The sequence below is a fragment of the Dipodomys spectabilis genome, unplaced genomic scaffold (assembly GCF_019054845.1).
Source record: "Dipodomys spectabilis isolate Male_0828 unplaced genomic scaffold, ASM1905484v1 ptg000034l, whole genome shotgun sequence".
Classification (NCBI taxonomy): Eukaryota; Metazoa; Chordata; class Mammalia; order Rodentia; family Heteromyidae; genus Dipodomys; species Dipodomys spectabilis.
This window is the reverse complement of record NW_024870711.1, coordinates 11,525,306-11,547,143: the sequence shown is the minus strand read 5'-3', so window position 1 is coordinate 11,547,143 and position 21,838 is coordinate 11,525,306. Positions and strand designations below refer to the sequence as shown.

Below are 21,838 nucleotides of genomic sequence, written 5' to 3'. Positions count from 1 at the left end.
CTCATCAACTGTCAATATATAGGTGTGCAAATGTGGTGAATAAAGCTGCCTTTATTTCCACCAGCCACGTTGATACTTGGCTTTCCAAAATGCCCCTGCTCAGTCCATTGACAAATTTGAGGAAAACTAAATATAGTAATGTGTAATATTTTCATACTATAGAACATAGAGAATACATTCAGAAACTCTCAATAGAATTAAGTAGTATTATTCAATGACTGATGATTATTATCTATTACTAAGATGTTGTAATAGAACTATTTATTCTACCTAGAAACTATTCAGGCCCAACCCTCTGTAACATCTGAGAGCAAAGGAAACTGGATATGTTCAGAGGTATGGCAGTAATAGAAAATTCTTATAGGACGACTTTTATTCCTAAATATATACTCATTGAGTTCTAATTTGACAGAAATTATGGCCTTCCAATTCAAGTTTTTATAGGCATCCTGTTTCAAGACACGTGGGAGGCACCTTTGACCTCATGTGATAGCTCACCTGAGTCCCTGTGATCCCTGCAAAGCAGGTCGCCAATCCTAAAACAACAATACAAAACTTGGCAATAGTCCCTTTTGTCATAAGCTTTCCAATTATTGAAAATTAAGGAACTCCCTACAGAGAAGAAATCATTAAATATATAGTAAATAATGAGGTTAATTAATTTAACCCTTCTAACTAGGAAACTAATTAAATCAGAAAATTAAAATTGACACAAGACATTAAAATTGGGAAGCTTCGAATTTAGATCTAATAATAGTGTCTTCTGCTTCAACCAGTTTTGAAAGAGAAACCTGTATGAGCCATTAAAAATATAAATCATTCGATTGCTCTCCATCTAAATAAAATCTCCATATGTATTATTTAAACAGATTTTTCAAGAGTTTCATTTCTACTTTCATAGCACATAAAACTAAAACATTTCAAGTTATTATTTATTTTGTGTGGAGGGGGCATTTCTAGAGCTTGAACTCAGGTCTGGGCATTGCCCCTATGTTTTTGCTTAAGGCTGGCATTCTACCACTTAGGTAAATCACAGCTCCACTGTTGGCTTTTTGGTGGTTAATTGGAGGTAAGAGTCTCATGGACTTTGCTGCCCAGGCTAGCTTTGAACCATGATCTCCTAAACAGCTAAGATTCTAGGCCAGAGCCATGGTTTTGAAAGGGTTGGGCTGACACATGATTTTTTTTCTTTTCTTTTTTTTTTTTTGGTTGGTCTTGGGGCTTGAACTCTGGGCTTGGGCGCTGTCCCTCAGCTCTTCAGCTCAAGGCTAGCACTCTACCACTTGAGCCACAGTGCTGCTTCTGGTTTTCTGGTGGTTTATTGGAGATAAAAGTTTCATGGATTTTCCTGCCTGGGCTGGCTTTGAACTACTATCCTCTGATCTCAGTCTCTTGAGTAGCTATGATTACAGACGTGAGCCACCACCAGCGCCCGGCTTGGCACATGATTTCTTGGACGAAGATCTCTGCCCTCCTCCAGTTTCTAGTGTTGCTGGTAACCCTTGACCTCACCTCGCTTAAAGACTCCAATGTTAACCCAAGCCTTCTCGGTCATTGTCACCGGAATGTCGGGCAGTTACTTCAAGCCAGAGATTCGCGCAAGATACAAGCGTAGCAAAAGTGATAGCAAAGTTTATTAGGAAAAGAATATGTACATATATACATATATATATATATATATATATATTTTTTTTTTTTTTTTGGGGTCCAGTCATGGGGCCTGAACTCTGGGCCTGGGAGCTGTCCCTCAGCTCTTCAGCTCAAGGCTAGAACTCTACCACTTGAGCCACAGCGCCACTTCTGGCTAAGAACATATTTTCAATAGGGATGGTCAGAAATTCACATGGCTAGATCAATCACCGGAGCGTGGACAAGGCCCCCCCCCCCCCCCCCCCCCAGCCTCTATTCCACACAGCATCATGGCTCCTTGAGATCCACTCATGAGAAGCTTTTTTCATAAAAGGGAGTCTTACACAGTCAAAGTGTGGCAACAACTAATTTCAGGGTAAAAAGGTTAAGGTAGGGAGAAATAAAGAAGAGAGACAAATACCTTCAGCTTCTAATCAGGAAGTGAATTAACAACTTGAAATCATGGTAGCCTTCATACTTCTGAGTTGGGAGTATACTCGTTCCCCATCCTTAAAAGATGGGTGAGGCCAACTCAGAAAGTGGGTAAACCTCAGGTCTTTCTTTGGCCAGTAGGTCCTTTCATTCTTTTGGCTTCCACCCTTGGAGAGTTGCCAGATCCTTGTCATTTCCAAGGAGAGGGCAGATTTAGATAGCTCCTCCAATATCTTCTAATCTTGTAATTTAACGTTGAAAAGGAGGTGTGCTGGCCCCAGCCTGTAATCTTAGCTACTCGGGAGGAAGAGATGGGAGGATCAGGGTTAAACAGCTCAGGCAGGAAAATCCTCTCATCTCCAATAACCACCAGAAATCTGGAAGTGGAGCCTAGGCTCCGTGGGTGGAGCACTAGCCTTGAGGGAAAAAGCTCAGGGACAGTGCCCAGGTCCTGAGTTCAAGCCTCCCGACTAGGGGGAGGAAGAAGCCGGGGAGGAAGAAGCCGAGGAAACTATCTGTTCTTTCAATTTACTTCCTATTTTTATTGTTATTATAAAGGCAATGTACAAAGGGGTTACAGTTAGGTAAGTCAAGTAATGTACATCTTTTTGGCTAATACCACCCCTCCCCTCGCTCTCTCCCAGGTTTCCCCTCCCATTCCCATCTACAAGTTGTATAGTTCAATTTCAACATAGTCTCTAGTGAGTACCACTGCTGCATTTGTTCACCCTTTGTCCCTCCATTCCAGTGCCCTCCCAAAGATTACTCTCCCAAGTTTCCATCAGAAGGTGCAATTTGAGATGATTATTCCTAACTCCCTCTAATATCATGCTTACATTTCATTTTTCAAGGGTGTTTATTTAAATGGCCAAAAGAAACTGGGAAATGTATTACCATACTTTCCAATTAGGTAGGATGTTTATTGTTGGAATGTTGATTACCAAACAAAATGATGCTTTGATTTGGGAAAACTAAAAAACATCAGTGCTCAGAGCATTGTTTAGGGTATCCAGGCTACAGAAGAGACCTCTGTTTAATGAGCTAGTACCCTTAGTGTCACAAAAGTCAGTGATTAGTGTAAGGCATATTAAATAGGTAGGTTTCATTAGGTAGCCAATGAAGACAACACCACGTGCTATTCAGGCAGGAAAAGAAGTTTATTTACCAAACTGCTGTCCCTGGCATGCAAGGTGGAGAAGCATGGCTGAAAAGGAAAGATTTGGCGGGGGGGGGGGGGGGGGGGGGGGGGGGGGGGGGGGGGACGACGGACGGACCCACCTCTGGGCCAGGACTTACACATGGGCCAGGGCCAGGGAGAGGTGTGGCCAGGCGGGGAAATGTGTGGTCACACTGGATCTGGAGGTGACCTAGCCGGAGGGGAAGGTGACTGCTTCCAGGTCTGCCGGTTACCTAGGTAACAGATACTGGGCAGAAACTTAGCCAAGAGGGAGGGAGGTGTCCTTGTTCAGACCTTACAATTAGAATTATCTGTCAGTAGCCGTGGCTCAAGCCTGTAATCCTACTTGAGATCCGAGGATCGTGGTTTAAAGCCAGGCGGAAAGTCGTGGACTCTTATCTCCAATAAACCACTAGAAAACTGGAAGTGTCACTGTGGCTCAAGTTGTAGAGCGCTATCCTTGAGCTGAAGAGCTGAGGGACAGTGCTCAGGCCCAGAATCCAAGTCCCACGACAGACAAAAAAAAAAAAATTATGTCAGGAAAACACAGTAGTCTCAACATGGTGTTTGTTTTTTTCCCCTGAAATGGTCATACTATTGTGATAATTTTCTTGAGCTTTCTTAGTGCTAAAAATTGAATTATTATTCATGACGTGAGGATGTAGGTTTAAAGATTTCCTCACATCATCCACTTCCCAACTGGCCGGTCTTGGTGGCAACAGTGACCAGTGTTTTGGTGACCTGTCTCCATTCTGTCCTGACCTGCGAAGTCAGGCCCATTATAACTGGCCTGGCACTGGTCACTCCGGAAGACTCAGTCACAGATTGACAATTTCCTCTTTTGAAATCAAATTACATTAACTTTACAAAGGGGCTCATTTCAATATTCTCATACATGCATAAAATCCAACCTGTTATTTTTTTTTATTGCCACTCCCTTTTAAAGACAATTTTGGGGGCTGGGAAGGTGGCTCAGTGGTAGAGCGCTTGCCTTGCATGCATGAGGCCCTGGGTTCGATTCCTCAGCACCACATAAGCAAAAAGAAAAAAGCCAGAAGTGGCGCTGTGGCTCAAGTGGTAGAGTGCTAGCCTTGAGCTGAAGAGCTGAGGGACAGCGCCCAGGCCCAGAGTTCAGGCCCCACGACCGGACCCCCCCAAAAAAAGACAATTTTGGTTTCCATCATTTCACTCCCTTCACCCTCTAGTTCACCGTTCTATCTCATGCTTTGTCATCTCTCTCATTTCATTTGAGGGAGAGGAGCACAAATGTTGATTTCCAGCTCCATCTAATTTCCTGCAAAGGATGCAGTTTCTCCCTTCCTTTCGGGCTTGAATTCAGGGCCTGTGTTCTGTTCTGGCTGTTCCCCCTCAAGGCCGGCTTTCTAACACCTGAGCCGTTTTCTACTGGGTACGGCTTCAGACGGTGATGCCGGGATCTCAGCCTCCCGAGCAGCCTCTGTTAGAGTCTCCAGCATGCAGTATCTTCTGACTCAGAGGGACATCAGAAAAAGCCTAGATGAGTGGCAGAGGTTTTCCTCGAAGCAATCAGGATTGAAAAATGGAGGAAATTATCTGTACAAACGTTCAATGTCGGGGCTGGGAAGGTGGCTCAGTGGTAGAGCGCTTGCCTTGCATGCATGAGGCCCTGGGTTCGATTCCTCAGTACCACATAAGCAAAAAGAAAAAAGCCGGAAGTGGCGCTGTGGCTAGAGTGCTAGAGCGCTAGCCTTGAGCTGAAGAGCTGAGGGACAGCGCCCACGCCCAGAGTTTAGGCCCCACGACCAACAAAAAAAAACAAGAAACGTTCAATGTCTCTAGCCAAGGAAGTACATTTTGTTTCAAACAGGGGCTTAGTCATGACAAACGTGTCTAAATGTATGACAGTCCCCCAGCCTGCGTGATGTCGCTTACACGGCACACGGGTGACGGTCCCCCGGCCTGCGCCATGTCACACAGCACACGGGTGACGGTCCCCCGGCCTGCGTGATGTCGCTTACACTGCACACGGGTGACGGTCCCCCGGCCTGCGCCATGTCACTTACACTGCACACGGGTGACGGTCCCCCGGCCTGCGCCATCTCACTTACACTGTACACGGGTGACGGTCCCCCAGCCTGCGTGATGTCACTTACACTGCACACGGGTGACGGTCCCCCAGCCTGCGTGATGTCACTTACACTGCACACGGGTGACGGTCCCCCAGCCTGCGTGATGTCACTTACACTGCACACGGGTGACGGTCCCCCAGCCTGCGTGATGTCACTTACACTGCACACGGGTGACGGTCCCCCAGCCTGCGTGATGTCACTTACATTGCACACGGGTGACGGTCCCCCAGCCTGCGTGATGTCGCTTACACTGCACACGGGTGACGGTCCCCCGGCCTGCGCCATGTCACTTACACTGCACACGGGTGACGGTCCCCCAGCCTGCGTGATGTCGCTTACACTGCACACGGGTGACGGTCCCCCGGCCTGCGCCATGTCACTTACACTGCACACGGGTGACGGTCCCCCGGCCTGCGTGATGTCGCTTACACGGCACACGGGTGACGGTCCCCCGGCCTGCACCATCTCACACTGCACACGGGTGACGGTCCCCCGGCCTGCACCATCTCACACTGCACACGGGTGACGGTCCCCCAGCCTGCGTGATGTCGCTTACACTGCACACGGGTGACGGTCCCCCGGCCTGCGCCATGTCACTTACACTGCACACGGGTGACGGTCCCCCAGCCTGCGTGATGTCACTTACACTGCACACGGGTGACGGTCCCCCAGCCTGCGTGATGTCACTTACACTGCACACGGGTGACGGTCCCCCAGCCTGCGTGATGTCACTTACACTGCACACGGGTGACGGTCCCCCAGCCTGCGTGATGTCACTTACACTGCACACGGGTGACGGTCCCCCAGCCTGCGTGATGTCGCTTACACTGCACACGGGTGACGGTCCCCCAGCCTGCGTGATGTCGCTTACACTGCACACGGGTGACGGTCCCCCGGCCTGCGCCATGTCACACTGTACACGGGTGACGGTCCCCCGGCCTGCGCCATGTCGCTTACACGGCACACGGGTGAAGGCGGTGAGACTCCGGTCTCCACTTCACCCCCCGAAGCCGGAGGCATCAATCGCCGGCCAGGAGCGAGGCAGCCCGGGGACCGTGCCCAGGCCCGAGTTCGAGCCCCGGGACCGGCGCGCGCGCAGAACAACTCAGTCTCCCGGGAAGGCGCGGGTGTGGGGTCGGCGCTGGCCCCGGCCCGGCCCCGAGGCGCCGTTCTCGGACGGGGCTCCGCGTTACAAAGCCGTCTGCAGGCCCGGGCCCCCGGCCGGCCGCGCGGCCGGGCACTCCCGTGCACTCCCGCCGCGGGGCGGGCCTAGACCCGGCGCCGCGCTCGGCCGCAGTCGCCGCGGCGTCACCCGCGTCCCGCGCGGCGTCCCGGCAGGTCACCGCCGCCCCCGAAGCCCCGCCCCGCCGAGGCCCCGCCCCCCTCCGCGCGCATGCGCCGCCCAGCGGCCGCGTGGGGTGACGGGAGGATCGCCCCGCCCCGGCCCGGCGGACTGTCCCACTGCGGCTCCGAGGGGGGGGGGACGCCGGCTCCCCACGTCGGTGGGGCTCGGTCGAGGGGGCGCGGCGGCCTCCGGCCTCCGGTGTCCGGGCCGGGCCGGCGTGGGGAGACGTCCCCGGCGCGGCGGGCGGCGGCTGGGCCGCTGCGCGGCGCCGCGGGCCTGCGCGCTGCCGGGCGCCCCCCCTCGGCGGCCCGCGCGGATGGCGCGTCCAGCAGGGCGCGCGCGGCTCCCGCGCTCCGGGCGCTCGGGGCGGGCGGGGGCGCGGCGGACGGGGGCGCGGGTCCCAGTTCACCGGGCCGGGCTGGGGCCGCGCGGGCCGCGCGGTCGGCGGGGCGAGGCGGGGCGGCGCAGGCCGGAGGAGGCGGGGGCCCGGGCGCCGCCGCGCCGCCCTCCGCGCCGCCGCGGTCATGTCGGAGCCGGCGCCCGAAGTTCCGGAGCTGTTCCGCGAGGTCAAGTACTACGCGGTGGGCGACCTCGACCCTCAGGTACGGCCCGCGCGCCGCCCCGCCGCGCCCGCGCCCGCCCCGCCGCGTCCCCTCCCGCGCGGCCGCGCCTCCGGCCTCCGCGCGCCGGGCCGCCCGGCGGGCCTGGCGGCGGGGGAGGCGCCGGCGCGGCGCGAGGGCGCGTCGGGGCGCCGGTCCGGGAGCGGCGTCCCGCCCGGGGGGCTCCGGCCCCGGGGCGTCCTCGCCCGGCCCCGCGGAGGTCTGGGCTCCGGAAGGACCGGCAGGAGGCGGGCGGCGGGGGCGCGGAGCCCCGGCGGGGAGCCCGCGCGGGACCCGGGAGGCGGGGGGCCGCGGTCCGGCGTGCGCGGGGAGCGCTCCCGCACCCCGACCCGGTCCGAGCCGAGCGGCTCGGCCAAGCTGCCGCCGGTGCCCCCGATCGCGCGACCCGCACGGTGCTAGGCGGGAGCGCCCGGGGCGCCGTGTCTGCGCGCGCCGCACTTTCCCACGGCACCGACGCGGGGCATCCCCGCATGCACTGGAGTGTCGTCATCCCGCGAGTACTCGCGCGCAGCAGTCCCACGTGTGCACTCGTCCCTGTGTACTCGCGTGCGGTCGCGTGCACTTGGGTGTAGTTGTGCCACATGTACTGTGTGTGATCGTCCTTGTGTCTAGTAATGCTGTGTGCACTTGTGTGTGGTTGTGCCACACGTGTGCAGTTATCCTGTGTGTGGTTGTTCCGTATGTACTTGTGTGCAGTCATCCTCGTGAACCTGTGTGTGGTGTTTCCACGTGTACTGTGTGTAGTTATCCTGTGTGCTTGTGTGCGGTCACCCTCGTGAACCTGTGTGTGGACATCCTCAGGTACCTGTGTGTAGTCTCACCGTTCCACATCTTCAAAGGGGTGTCTGTAGGATCAGCCCCAAGCTGGCAGAGAGAGGGTGCTGGACAAGGCTTGGATTAATGTTTGGCCTATAATCTGAGTGGTGTGGAAGGAATTGTCTTGGTCTTCCACAGCTTGAGTATCTCTGTAGGTAAACGCTCGCAGGTCTTTTCCCTTTCAAAACAGTGTGGCACAGAATTTTTAGCAGCTACACAGCTGCTAAACTAAACCTAGGGGATGAAAAGGAGTGATTTTCCAGTATTGATAGTCGCCTTGGGTGCTGGTGGTGTGGCTCAGCCTCACACTCCAGCTTAGATATTTCTGCTATGTTAGTCACACCTCCCTGTTAGCCACATCTCCACTTCCAGCTTTTTGCTGGTTAATTGGAGGTAAGAGTCTTGTGGATTTGCCCTCCTGGTCTGGCTTTGAACTGCATTCCTTAGATCTTGGCCTCCTGAGTAGCTGGCGTTACGTGGGCTTGCCACTGGTGCCGGGCTTCTCCTTGCTCTTCTTTGTAGGACTTTGGCTTTCTTTGTAGGGCCTTGAGCCAAAAGTTCAAACCAGAAGAAGCCCCCATGGGGCTCAGCTAGGAATCACAGCTGAGCACTTAAAATTGTCCTTGGCAAAACACGTCAATCTGAAACAGTCTAAACAGGTTTTAGGGCCAGCACATCCATTCTCAATTTCGACAAATGTGGGCTCAGAAAGTGCTCAGGGGGTATGTCTAGTCAGGCCTGGTGTGGTGGGAAGCTGTGGGAGGAGGGGCATGGCTGAGTGCTGAGTGCTGGGTACTGAGCGTGGCCTGCAGCAGGGGTTGGTAGAAGCTATAGGGAACACTTCTCCCCTCCTTGGTGCGTGGAGGATGACACACTGAAGCATCACTAGCACTCCTTTAGGTTGAGTCTTGACATAGCAGCAGTGGACTAGTGATCATTTCCCTGGGTGCTGCGTTGGTGGTCACTGGCGTGGAGTGACAGGGTAGAGCTGTGAGGCTCCTAGCACGGAGCTTGGGGAGAAGCTATTACTTTGAGAGCCTCAAAGGTCTGAGTGTTTTGGTGGTGTTTGGTGGCAGGGTCTGAGTGAGGTCAGGAAGGTGAGGCTTACCTGGGGGAAAGGCGGCAGAGAGGGGCCTGGGAAGGCTGCGGCGTGCAGCATAGGGAGGGATGCGTGACGTTGAGGAAGTCTTGGGTGAATGGTGGGAAGCCCGTGTAATGCTCATAGCCGGTGACCGTTGGTGCTTCCTGTAGCTCAGTGGTCAGTGAACTTGGGAAAAGGCTTCTGGCCTGTGGAGCAGTCAGCTGTGTGGACTGGACCGTGCCAGTTTCATTGTTGGGTTTACTTTGAGTCTGCGTGTCAATCTGCTAGCTATTCCTCCACCCTCCGCCTCCCTGGCTTTCCACACTGTTCTCCACTGACTCTTGCCCCCACCTGTCTGGAAGTGGTGCAGAATCTGGTCTCCAGGTTCCCATGCAGTGCATCCTGGGAACCTCATTCTTCCTCGGACCAAAGTCTGCCGCTTCCCTGTCCCTGGGCTGGGGCTGCCACTTGAGGTGGTCAGCATTTCTGTTTTGGTCTTCCTCTTGTTTTTGCCCCTGCCAAGACCTGTCTGGCCATCCCTTTTCTGTCACATCTTCCTTCTATTCATTTCCCCCAGCACTGGGCTTTGAACTCAAGGCCTTCCTCGTGCCCAGTAGATACTCAACACCACAGCACATCCTCAGCCCTGAGTTTTGCTCATTATTATTATTATTATTATTTTGCCGGTCGTGGGGCTTGAACTCTGGGCCTGGGTGCTGTCCCTCAGCTCTTCAGCTCAAGGCAAGTGCTCTACCACTTGAGCTATAGCGCCACTTCCAGTTTTCTGGTGGTTTATTGGAGATAAGAGTCTCACGGACTTTCCTGCCCGGGCTGGCTTTGAACCATGATCCTCAGATCTCAGCCTCCTGAGCAGCTAGGGTTACAGGTGTGAGCCACCGGCACCCGGCTGCTCATTATTTTTTAGATGGGGGTCTCACTTCCTGTCTGGGCATGTACCTTGGTGTGTCCCACCCATGTTAGTGATAGCTGGCATAGCAGGCGAGTGCCACCGCATCGTGCTCACCCTTGAGGAGAGGCGGTGGTAGCTTGCTTCCTGCTGGAGCTGGCTTTGAACTGTCCTCTCAGCCGTCTCAGCCTGCCAGCTGGCTAGGGCCAAAGGTGGGAGCCACTGTGGCCTAGGTTGCATCTTCCTCTTGTCATTACAGACACTCGCTTACAGAAAAAGCTAGAAGTGGTGTTGTGGCTCAAGTGGTAGAACATTAACTTCGAACCAAAAGGAGCTCAGGGACAGTGCCCAGGCCAAGAGATTAAGCCCCAGGACTGGCAAAAAAAGGTTTTGCTTTTTAAAAAATTGTCCTCAAAAGTTCTGCTGGCATATTACTCAGAGTAAAAAGTTTTTAGGACATAATGGTGCTTCCCCCCTCCCCCCCCCCCCCCCAGTCCTGGGCGTGAACTCGGGGCCTGAGCACTGTCCCTGAGCTGCCGTTCACTTAGGGCTAGCATTCTACCACTGAGCCACATTCCCAACCCCCACGTGGTACATTTTTTTATAAAACCTTCTCTTTCTTTCCAGTACTGGTCTATGTAAGTCAGGAAGGTGATCAGTGCTTTCCATTTTAATCTGTGTTTTGTTTTTTCAGGTTATTAGGCTTCTTAAAGCTGGGAAGGCCAAGGAAGTCTCCTATAATGCTTTAGCCTCACACATAATCTCAGAGGACGGGGACAGCCCGGAGGTTGGAGAAGCCCGGGAAGTCTTTGACTTGCCTGTTGTAAAGGTGAGTAGAGAATCTCATTGCTCATCGTTGTGCATCTTGAGAGCAACAGAGCTGCCCTTCAGTTCTTTCCAAGCTTGCTAAGGCCTGCGGGCATGGACGGTGGCTGGGTGAATAACGCCCTCCCACTCTGGTGGCCTCTTGAGCTGCCTTCACCATGTAGCAGGGCTCCTGTTGACATCATTAGGGCTCCCGAGTCTCCTGGCTAGCGTCCTGTCCAGGAAGGCTGTGTTGATGGAAGTCCTCCGGGTATCTGGGTCATAGTAGGAAAGGTGTGTGTGATTCCAAAAGCCTCTCGGGGCAGCTGCTCTCCTTCCCCACGGGGGTAAGCAGCTCTGGTTTTCAGCTAGACCAGCAGAAGGGAGTCCTGTCCCTCATTAACAGTGCTAGTATTAACTACTCTGACAAGGGTTATAGTCACTGTAAGTCTTATTGTCTTACTATACACCTCTTGGCCACAGAGTTTATTATGGAAAGTGGGGGCTTAGGCTGGTGGATAAATCATTTAGATTTTGTTGGTTTACATACTCTGATACTGTGTTATGGCCAGCAAATATCTACTGTTAAATTTGTGTGTGTGTACGTGCATGCATGTGCCAGTGTGCCAGTAGTGGGGCTTGAACTCAGGGCCTGAACTCTGTCCCTTGGTTTTCTTGCTGGCTCTCTGCCACTTGAGCTACATCTTTAATTCTGTTTTTGTGTTGATTAATTGGAGATAAGAGTCTCTCAGATTTGTGTGCCCACGCCAGCTTTGTAGCGTGCCTCTCAGCCCTCCGCTTACTGTACACCTAGTATTACAGGCGGTAGCCACTAATCCCTGGCCAGAGGTTTATTTTTAAGGTGTGTCAGTTTCATAATGATCTTCAGTTTTATTTCTGATCTTCTCTTGTATATGTTTCTTTTTTTTTTTTTTGGGTCCGGTCGTGGGGCCTGAACTCTGGGCCTGGGCATTGTCCCTCAGCTCTTCAGCTCAAGGCTAGTGCTCTACCACTTGAGCCACAGCGCCACTTCCGGCTTTTTTCTTTTTGCTTATGTGGTGCTGAGGAATCGAACCCAGGGCCTCATGCATGCAAGGCAAGCACTCTACCACTGAGCCACCTTCCTAGCTCTTGTATATGTTTCTTATAAAATAGTTCTATACTCCTACTATTTTTCACCATGCTGTTGCATGCTCTGTATTAATACTAACAGGAGTTAGGGAGGGTTCCCATGGAGTATGATGTGCAGCTGAGACGCTGTCCTGCTGCTGGGAAGTGAAGACTTCACTGTTGTCTGGGGTCTGGGATTGCTTTGCAGCTTGCAGACATGAGTTCTGAAAACAGGCCTGAAGTGGGCCTGTCTCAGGAGGAGGATTAGATGGTGAGCTGGAGTGAGCAGTGGGACTACAGTGGTCCTACCTTTTCGCACTAGCTCATGAGTTTCAGCGTGGCCATTCCAGGCCCATGCTGCTGTGTCTTTCTGTGACCTGATGGTCACAGGTTCCTGGTCACTTCACCAAATGCCACTTCGCGAGACTTGCCAGGGCACAAGTCTGGCCAGGGCACATCTTCCTTTGTGTATCCCTGTCCTTGCCCTTCCTACTTCCTCTCAGACCATGGCCTGGAGCTGGATTTACATTAAAGTGAAAGATTAACCTCATGAACAGAACTTGGGGCCTAGACCACCTAGAGCAGTGGTTCTTAAAACTTGTCCTGACCTCAACACTCTCCTATGTTTTTTTTTGTTTTTTTTTAAATCAGTCACGGGGTCTGAACTCTGTCCTTCAGCTCAAGGCTAGAGCTCTACCAATTGAGCTACATGTAGCACTACTTCTGGCTTTTTCTGCTTATGTGGTGCTGAGGAATCGAACCCAGGGCCTCATGCATGCAAGGCAAGCACTGTACCACTGAGCCTCCTTCTCAGCCCCAACACTCTCCTATTTTATGCGAGCACTAGGGTTTGAACTAAGGGCTTGGGCACTGTCACTTAACTTTTTTGCTTAAGGCTGGCACCTACCATTTGAGCCACAGCTCCCCTTCAGCCAAGTTTTTGATGGTACCAGGAATTGAATTTAGGGCTTTGTGCTTGTTAGGAAGACACTCTACCACTTGAATCACATCTCCAGCCCCAGGAGTAATTTTAATGAATCTCTGAACATGTTATATCTATGGATAAAGATGGCCAAAGAAGTCTTACTGAAAGTGGATCAACAGTAGGGGTTTGGGGTGGGGAGAAAGCATAGTAAGAGAAGTATTCTGATTAAAATATATGATCTGAGGATAAAGGTTCAAAGCCAGCCTGAGAAGAAAAGTCTGAGAGAGAGTCTTATCTCCAATTAACCACTCAAAAACCAGAAGTAGAGCTGTGGCTCAAAGGTGTAAAGTGTTAGTCTTGAGCAAAAGAGCACATGGACAGTGCCCAGGCCCTGAGTTCACGCCCCATTGACAAGAAAAAGAAAAAATGTATAATAAATATGCACGTGTGAAATACCACAGCAGAATGCCTTGGTATAGTTAATGTACACAAGAAAATGAATGACAGAAAAGTAAAGCAGCTGAAGGAGGGTGAGTGTGGCCAGAGTGCCTTAGTGTAATTGTGGCAGCAGTAGTGGAACCATTTGAGACTGTTCTAAATAGAGGGAAGAGGGAAAGAGCAAGAGACGGACAGCGTGAGGCCTGTGGGGTGCGTGGTATATATGGACGGAAAGCCCAGTGCAACTATTCTATGCTAGTAAAAACTCTTTAAAGAAGTAATTTTTATGGTTTACAAGCATTGTGTCTTCTGGGCTTTACCAGTGGGGTACCAGTGGTTTCATGCCTGTAGTCCTAGTTACTCAAGAGGAACTGGCCTAGGCCAGCAAATCTGAGAGACTTTTCTTATTAACCAGTAAAAGGCAGAACTAGAGGTTGAGGCCTTTAGTTCAAGCCCCAGTACTGGCACTCACGCACATGCCTTTTGAGTTTGAACTTCCCTGGGCTCAGGATTGGCCGGAGAGGCTATTCCCAGAGTGGCTGCGGAGTGGGGAGGGGTGTGGGGATTGGGAGGTGGGGGGGAGGAGCTGCCCCTCCCCCTGCCCTTGTGAGGTTTGGAGGCAGCAATAACAATAGTCAGGACTTAGACTTTCAGGTGCATGTGCATCCCCCCCCCTTTTTTTTAAATACAAAAGTGCTTCATTGTAGAATTGGGGTTTCTGGCATGCCACTGACTGGCCCTTGGGTGTGGGGGTGCTTCATGGGGATGCTTCACAGCCAAGACAGCCTCTTCAGTGTTAGAAGTGCCACAGGTGCAAGCTCATTTTGATGGTAAATTGAATAGCTTTTGACTTAAGTTCATCTTTTCTTTTTCAGCCTTCTTGGGTGATTTTATCTGTACAGTGTGGAGCTCTGCTGCCGTATCCTTTTTTGGAATGGTAGGATCGGATTGAAGATGGAAATGACAGTCGTCTGTGTGAAGTCTGGGTCATGAATTAGGGCCGGGATCACCTCTGCTCCTGCTCCCCCCTGCTTTCTACCCCCTGTCATCTGTTCTGTACCTGATCTTTGTCATTACCTGTGTCAGAACTGCTCTGGCTGGGACCTGGAGGAAGTGTTCCAGGTCTTTACAACGTCTGTCTGTCTGTCTACTGATTTATCTATTTAAGTAGTTGTACAAAGGAGTTACTCTTCAACAAAGTGATGAGTATTTCTATGGTTATGTCTATATAAACCATATCGTGAATGATTTGAAAAGTACACTGAGAAGAGTCTAGTTTTATAGTATATCTTGTCTTTCTTTGAGAGCACCTGCTGGGTGGAGCAGCGACTGCCCCAGCTCTGAGGCCAGGAACGAGCATTCTGCAGGCTGTGGCTACTCACTCTGCGGCGGAGGTCTTTTGCTCTTAGAGGGAGAAAGAGGTACTACTTCAGTATGTTTTGAATTCTGGATATCTAGATTGTTCAAAAATGATGGCCGTGTTTGCTTTGAGTAACGTACAGTACTGGCAGGAGGAAGTCGTATCGGACTCGTGTTGCCACATTCCTCGTGCTGGACACAGTATGTTCAGTAATTCCCTTGAATGAGTTTAAAATCAGCTTTAGGATCTTGGGAACTAGGGTTCCAGACTTGTTGGACAATGAAGCCTGCGTAGCTCAGAGTTGTCATGCCCAAGTCCCCACCGGTGACAGAGATGAGGCCGGAGCCCGCGTCTGCTGCCTACGGGGCGCCATCATTCCAGTGGCGCGTTCTTAGAGCCAAGAGATTTTTTTCTTTGCTTTTAAACGGTGTGTATTTTTGTGTAGTCATGTAGCTCTCGGGTCAACATATTTTCCCCAGGAGTGTCTTACGTCCGTTTTGTTTACAGTGTAAGTGGAGAGGTTGGATTTAAAGTGCTGTGGCTCAAGTAGTTCAAGCCCCAGGACCAGCTAAAAAAATACAGTGCACTGCACTGAAATTACTTGCCTCTTTCTGTGTTGATTATAGCTGTTTTCCAAGTCTGCTCTGTCTGTCTGTCTGTCTGTGTCCCAAGTGGGCAAGTAAAGGGACAGTGGGCTTTGGTGGCTGAGTTGAGGGGAGGGAGGGTGTGTTGGAGCTGTCCAGAGGGTGAAGTGCAGGCTGTGCTGGTCTTTGTGGTCTTAACTGCTGTCAAACAAGAGTGAATGGTTTTTCTCCGGAATCATGTCAGATTTTTTTTGGGGTCACTGCCTGCCTTTCTCAGGTAAGCCGGTTATAGTTATTCCTGTATTAGTTCTGCTCTGTTTTCTTATGATTGGATTTATGATCTGTTAACCCATTTCCACGACACCTTGTATTAAACTTGACTGTGTATTTCATAAGTGTCTAATAAGCTTCTACTGTTTAAATATTTGTCCTTATTTTTCAGATGTAAAGTTTTCAATAGTAAAAGTGATCATTCTAATCTTAAACACAAAGATTTAAAACTTAAATACAAGAAATATTTAAAATGAAAATTTTGTGTTACTTGGAATTGATCTCAGAGCCTCTCTCAATAGGCAAGCATGTGACTTGAGCCATACCCCCCAGTCTTTTTTGCCTTTTTTTGTCATTTGTGGGGCTTGAACTCAAGGCCTGGACACTATCCCTGAGCCTGTTTTTACTCAAGGCTAGTGTTCTACCTCTTGAGCCACAGTGCCACTTCTGGTTTTTGTGTGGTTAATTAGAAATAAGAGTCTAATGGGGACTTTTCTACCTGGGCTGGCTTTGAACCACCATCCCAGATTTCAGCCTCCCGAGTAGCTGGGTGGTGCCCACCTGTTTTTTTTTTTTTTTTTTTTGCTTTGTTTTCTAGATAGGGTCTCTTTTGCTTTTTACCTCTGCTCCTTAAATAGATAGGAATGCAGGTGTGAACCACCATGTTTGGCCCTTTAAAATGAAGTTAAAAGGTAACAAAAATTCAGGCAAAAGAAGTTTTAAGAATTCTTTCACTAAAATGAATTTTCATACAGGTCAATTGAAAAAAGAAGACACTAGCAGATCAGAGAAGTGAGTTTACTGCATACACATTCATAAAAAATTTATATACATATCAAAAAATCTCTCAGGGCAATCAGAGGCATGAATTTTTTTTTTTTTGGTGCCTGTCCTGGGGCTTAAACTCAGGGTCTGGGCACTGTCCCTGAGCTGCTTGTGCTAAAGGCTGGCACTCTACCACTTGAGCCACAGTGCTACTTTCGGCTTTTTAAAAATTTGTTGTTGTTTATGTGGTGAGAAGGAATCAAACCCAGGGCTTCATGCATGCTAGGTAAGCGCAAGCACTCTACCACTGAGCCACACTCCAGTCCCATGCACATTTTTATAGCAATGAGATGTGTAACTAGATTCAGTGCTAGTGAGGTTGCTGTCTGAACCTTGGGCCACTATAACCCCCTGCAGAGAAGCTGAGAAGCATCCAGAGCCTTGAAGTCCTCATTCCACCCTCCTGTCGGGCCTCCGTGGTCTTGGTCAGGAGAAGGTGCAGTGCCCCGTGCCCTTGGCCCATATGCTGGCGGAGCTGGCTTGCCACTCTTGGTGTTCTGAGCAGGCATGTGTTCCTCCATTCCTCCAGCTCTTCAGGCCCCCATCTGCCCTGGCTGAGCGCAGTGTAGGTGAGCTGATGAGGAGCTGGCTGTGCTCTTCCTCTCCCCTGGGGCATGGCAATGGCTCTGGCAGCCTGCCTCGCCTCTAAGAGAGGAGGGCTCAGTGCAGCCCTGGCATCAAGCACGTTTATCTGTCAGTTCTCTCATACATGTTGGGAAGTACTTTACAGTTGAAATCATCCTCTTTTCTTTTTTTTCCTGCCTCATCAGTTTGATGCAGATCCTTAAACAAACAAACAAAATTAATATTTTCTCTGAATAGAATTTGTTTGGTTTGTATTTTTCAGTGTTCTTCCATGTCTAGTATAAATATATTTTTGTGCTAATGATCATTAGGGTTGCTACAGTGAACCTTTTCATGCTGGTATGTGTCTTAGGTGATTTTACTGTTTTCATTAAACTTCTCTATATATTCCAAACTTATAATCAGAGTATCTTTTTTTGGGGGGGGGTCCAGTTGTGGGGCCTGAACTCTGGGCCTGGGCATTGTCCCTCAGCTCTTCAGCTCAAGGCTAGCGCTCTACCACTTGAGCCACAGCGCCACTTCTGGCTCTTTTCTTTTTGCTCATGTGGTGCTGAGGAATGGAACCCAGGGCCTCAGGCATGCGAGGCGAGCGCTCTACCACTGAGCCACCTTCCAGCCCCTCAGAGCATCATTTTAAAATGAGAACGTTTTATCACACTGCTTATGTGACTACAGTGTGTACTTGTCAGTTGTTCTTGTGCTACTGGATTTCTGGGTTCCACAGACAGCCCAGTGACTAGAAAGGATTAGGAGCCAGAGGAAGGCCATGCTGAGGGGGGATGGGGAATGAGGTACGGGGGACGGGATGGGACAGGACTGGACCGGACGGATTGGGTCAGGTCCAGTCAGGGGCCGCCTTAGTGCCTTTTCAGAGGTAGAGATCTCAGCGACATGGGCTTAACAGAGTTGACTTAGGGAAATGAGAAGACCAGAAGTGTGTGAATACAAATGGTGATAGAGTTTAGAACGCGGTGAGCAGGTATTGTTCCGTGTATAGTGTTGGAGAACAGATTTAGTCCCAGAGCGAGAGCCTCGGAGGCAGTACATGCCTTGGACGGTACATGAGCCTGTGAGCACAGGACACATTGTGTGTGATGTACTAAGTCAGGCGGCCCAGGTGTGGGTGTGTGCTCTTAGAAAAAAGAGGGTGTCAGTTGCAAGGTTAGGCAGGCTTGATCAAGGACAGAGCTCTCAACAAACCTAGGAAGCTGTCTAGAACTGGGATTGAAAAGGAGGAAGGTGTTCCAAATCCTGCAGGTTGAAGGAGAGACTGGGCGTGATTTCTGGAGGCTGGTTGTGAGGAGATGGGAATCAGCTGAGGTGATGTGTTCCGTGTTCTGTGCTCCAAGTTCTGGAAAGGCAGGGGTGGGTGGAGACTGGAAAACCTTGGAACTCAGGTGTGTGAAAAGCCAGTGGGATACTTACTATTGCACTGTTTTCTTTCATACGTATTTTTAAATTACAAATGATGGCATTCTAGACTCTGGAAGAGAGGAAGAAAGAACAGTTGAAGTCACTTTTGATGGCTGTGGGTGACACTGACATAGAAATGTTAGTATGACAATGAAAACTGGTGGAGGCTTACGGGCTTTTGGACTTGGACAGAAATTTAGGTCCTTGCTTACTGACAAAACCTGGGACCTTGTCCCAGGGATTTGGGGATGCTGTGGTTCAGTCAGACACCAGTGCTTTTGATGGGGTGCGGCCAGGTGATGGGGTGGGAGGTGGTTCTGGCTCTCTTCATCAGAGCATCTCTTCCTGGGAGCAGAGGCGGTTCTGGGCCTGTGCTCCTCCATGCAGTCTGCTGGATTTAGGGGAGGGAGATGACAGATGGGGTTGGAGTGTCCAGGTTTCTTCAGGCTGTGGCTTCAGAAGGACTAGGGGTGAGTTCTTGAAGGGCGGGCCAGGCCGCAGGGAAGGGCCTTTGCAGGCACTGCAGCGCCAGTGTGCGGATCAGTGTTGTAGAAAGCTAGCGTAGGAAGAAAAGCACTCCCCCCCCCCCCCCCCTTAGGAAATGAGTGCTTTTGAAAATTTGGAAAACAAAGAACACTATAACAATGAAAACTAAGTTCCTCAGTCCTAACAGTAGTAGGTGACTTGCTAGAGCACACTTGTAATGTAGATACAGGGTAGGAGTCTTCATCAACACGGGTGTAGATAAAGACCGACCAAGGACAGTTGCCACTGACAAGAGCTCCTGGAGACACAGTCCTAACAACCTGTGTCTCCTCCTTCCTCCCTACCAGGGCCTCCATGCAGAGCAGGGGCACCTTTGGAGGATGCTGCCTGCGGCAGGGACAGGGAGGAGCAGATGAGGCAGCCAGTATGAAAACTCTCCTTAGCTGACACGGACCCGTCCTGGATAGAGCCCATGCTTTAATTTCATTCTTAGTAAAGATGAGTGATTCTGTGGCGTTCATCTGTCTGTCTTTAATCCTTGACTCTCCAAATGCTGCAAGATGTAAATATTTTTGTGATAGTTTCTAGTGAAATAACCCAGTCCACTCCTCTGCATTGTGACAGCGAGTTACTAAGGTAAAGAGAGAGAGTAATCATTTACGAGGTGAATACAGTGTCGTGTGGAATGCAGAGTAACAGATAGCTGTGGAGTGAAGAGTAGATGGAGGACACTGCGTTACTATCTGGCAGTTAAAAAGAAACCTACCTGTGCCTCACCAGAACTTCCAGTCAACTTGACAAGTGCATCGGTCTCTTTATCCAGAAAAAAATCCACTGTTTGTATTAGACTCAATGTTCACATGTTATTTTTCCTTAAATACTTCCTGTCTGGACTTTCCTGTGGAGATGCAGTAAAGAGTAGTGGACCTGATAAATACAGACAGAACTAGGTTTCAAAGGTGGCCAGCATTCCAATGTCAGTGTAATTACCTTAAAAAGTGGCTTCCTGCTTCACATGCATTGGTAAGGGTTGGAATGCCTGAACATGGCCCCGTTCTTGGCACGTAGTAGGTAGTCAATAAATGGTCACAGTGAGAGCCTGCTTCCCGGCATGACAATGCTCATCCCTGTGCAGGTATAGAAATAGTTCCTTTTGGGGCTGGGAAGGTGGCTCAGTGGTAGAGCGCTTGCCTTGCATGCCTGAGGCCCTGGGTTCAATTCCTCAGCACAACATAAGCAAAAAGAAAAAACCCGGAAGTGGCTCTGTGGCTCAAGTGGTAGAGTGCTAGCCTTGAGCTGAAGAGCTGAGGGACAGCGCCCAGGCCCAGAGTTCAGGCTTCACGACCGGACCCCCCTTCCCCCCCCCCCCAAAAAAAAAAAAGTTCCTTTTACGTGGATCTTGTTTCTTTGGTGTTCAGTGGTGTATGTTTCCCTGAATGTTCAAACCACTGTATTCATTTTAACCAGGTCATAGTTTGTATTCATTATCTATTTGTTTTAAGGAGTTTTTGGTAAATGTGGTCTTAATGTTGCTTTGTATTTAGACATTTCTGAAATGTAGAAACTAAAATGATATACTGCTTATGCCTTTTAAAAATTTCCTATTTTGTTATAGTCAGAAATAATTGTCATTCACTCTCCATACGTAAATATTTGTAATTTATTTGGTGACATGGCAGAAGATGATTTATGGCTATGAAAGTGTTGTGCTAGAAACAGAGCTATTGGCTTCTTGTGTCCCCTCCCCCCAATATTCTTAGGTTAATTTGATTTAATGAGAGAGAAACGGTTACATCACTGGATTGTACTCACTAGATTTAATGAGAGAGAAATGGTTATATCATTAGAGTGTAATAGCTGCAGACTTAATGAGAGAGATGGTTACACCATTAGATTGTAGTAAATGTAGACTGAATGGATGGTAACCCTTACTTGTCCCCTGTGTCAGGTGTCATCTGAGGACAGGAGTGCCCTGTGGGCTTTGCTCACGTTCCACGGCGGCTGCTGTCAGCTGAGCCTCAATAAGAAGTGCACCCACTTGATTGTTCCTGAGCCGAAGGGGGTAAGCCTCACACAGTGTCCTTACATGCTGGTGCATATAGTTGTTGGATGGGTGTTTTTTGTCCTTTTAAATGCTAGACCCTGATTATAAAAGCTGGTTGAATTGTGTTATATTATTTATATCCAGTTTCATTTCACAAAAGATGTGAGATGATCATAAATTGAATGATGAGCCAAATACTTATTAATACAAGTTATTATAATGGGAAAAATTCCATTTTTTACAGTTTGTTTAAAGTTCTTTTAAGAACTTTATGAGTTGATTATTATTTCTGAATGAAATTGAAAAAAATATATACTTTTAGACTCTTGCCATTGTTCAGAGTGCTAAGATTAGATAGAATCCAGAGCCTGGTATGGGCTCAGCGTGCGCTCTTCCACTGGGCCATGCCCAGCAATTTCACGATTTTCTAGGGGGGATGTGTGGGGCTTGCTAGTTGTAGGATATGGACTCAGGGCCTAGACGCTGTCTCTGAGCTTTTTTGCTCAAGGCTAGTGCCCTACTATTTGAGCCACAACTTTTTGGTGGTTAATTGGAGATGAGTCTCCCTGGGCTGGCTTCAAACTGTGATCTTCAAATCTTAGCCTTCTCAGTAGCTAGGATTATAGGTGCCCTGCTAAAATTGGTATTAAAGATACCGTAAGCCACATACTGTATGCATGTATATAAAGATTTTTTTTATCCAAGTCTGTAATGGAAATGTAATATTGTTAGATATGATTTATGTAGTCTTCATTAGGCTGGGAAAGAAAGGTAATTATACTTCGCCTGTTTCAAAGAATGAATTTAATATTTAGCAGTCTTCTGCAATGGTACAACTTGTTAAAAGCAAAATTTACATTTTCCAGTACTGAAAATGAC

The 21,838-nt window shown here is 49.7% G+C and overlaps 1 protein-coding gene across 1 annotated transcript in view; it reads left to right on the top strand.

The window, feature by feature from the left end:
• Positions 1-7,180: 7,180 nt before the first annotated feature.
• Paxip1 (PAX interacting protein 1) overlaps positions 7,181-21,838 on the top strand; it is a 46,839-nt gene continuing 32,181 nt past the window's right edge. Inside the window, exons 1-5 of the mRNA XM_042677249.1 lie at positions 7,181-7,293; positions 10,810-10,944; positions 14,268-14,311; positions 15,550-15,613; positions 20,864-20,977. Coding sequence (XP_042533183.1) covers positions 7,216-7,293; positions 10,810-10,944; positions 14,268-14,311; positions 15,550-15,613; positions 20,864-20,977 — 435 coding nt within the window. The 5' untranslated portion in view covers positions 7,181-7,215. The remainder of the gene's footprint in view (positions 7,294-10,809; positions 10,945-14,267; positions 14,312-15,549; positions 15,614-20,863; positions 20,978-21,838) is intronic.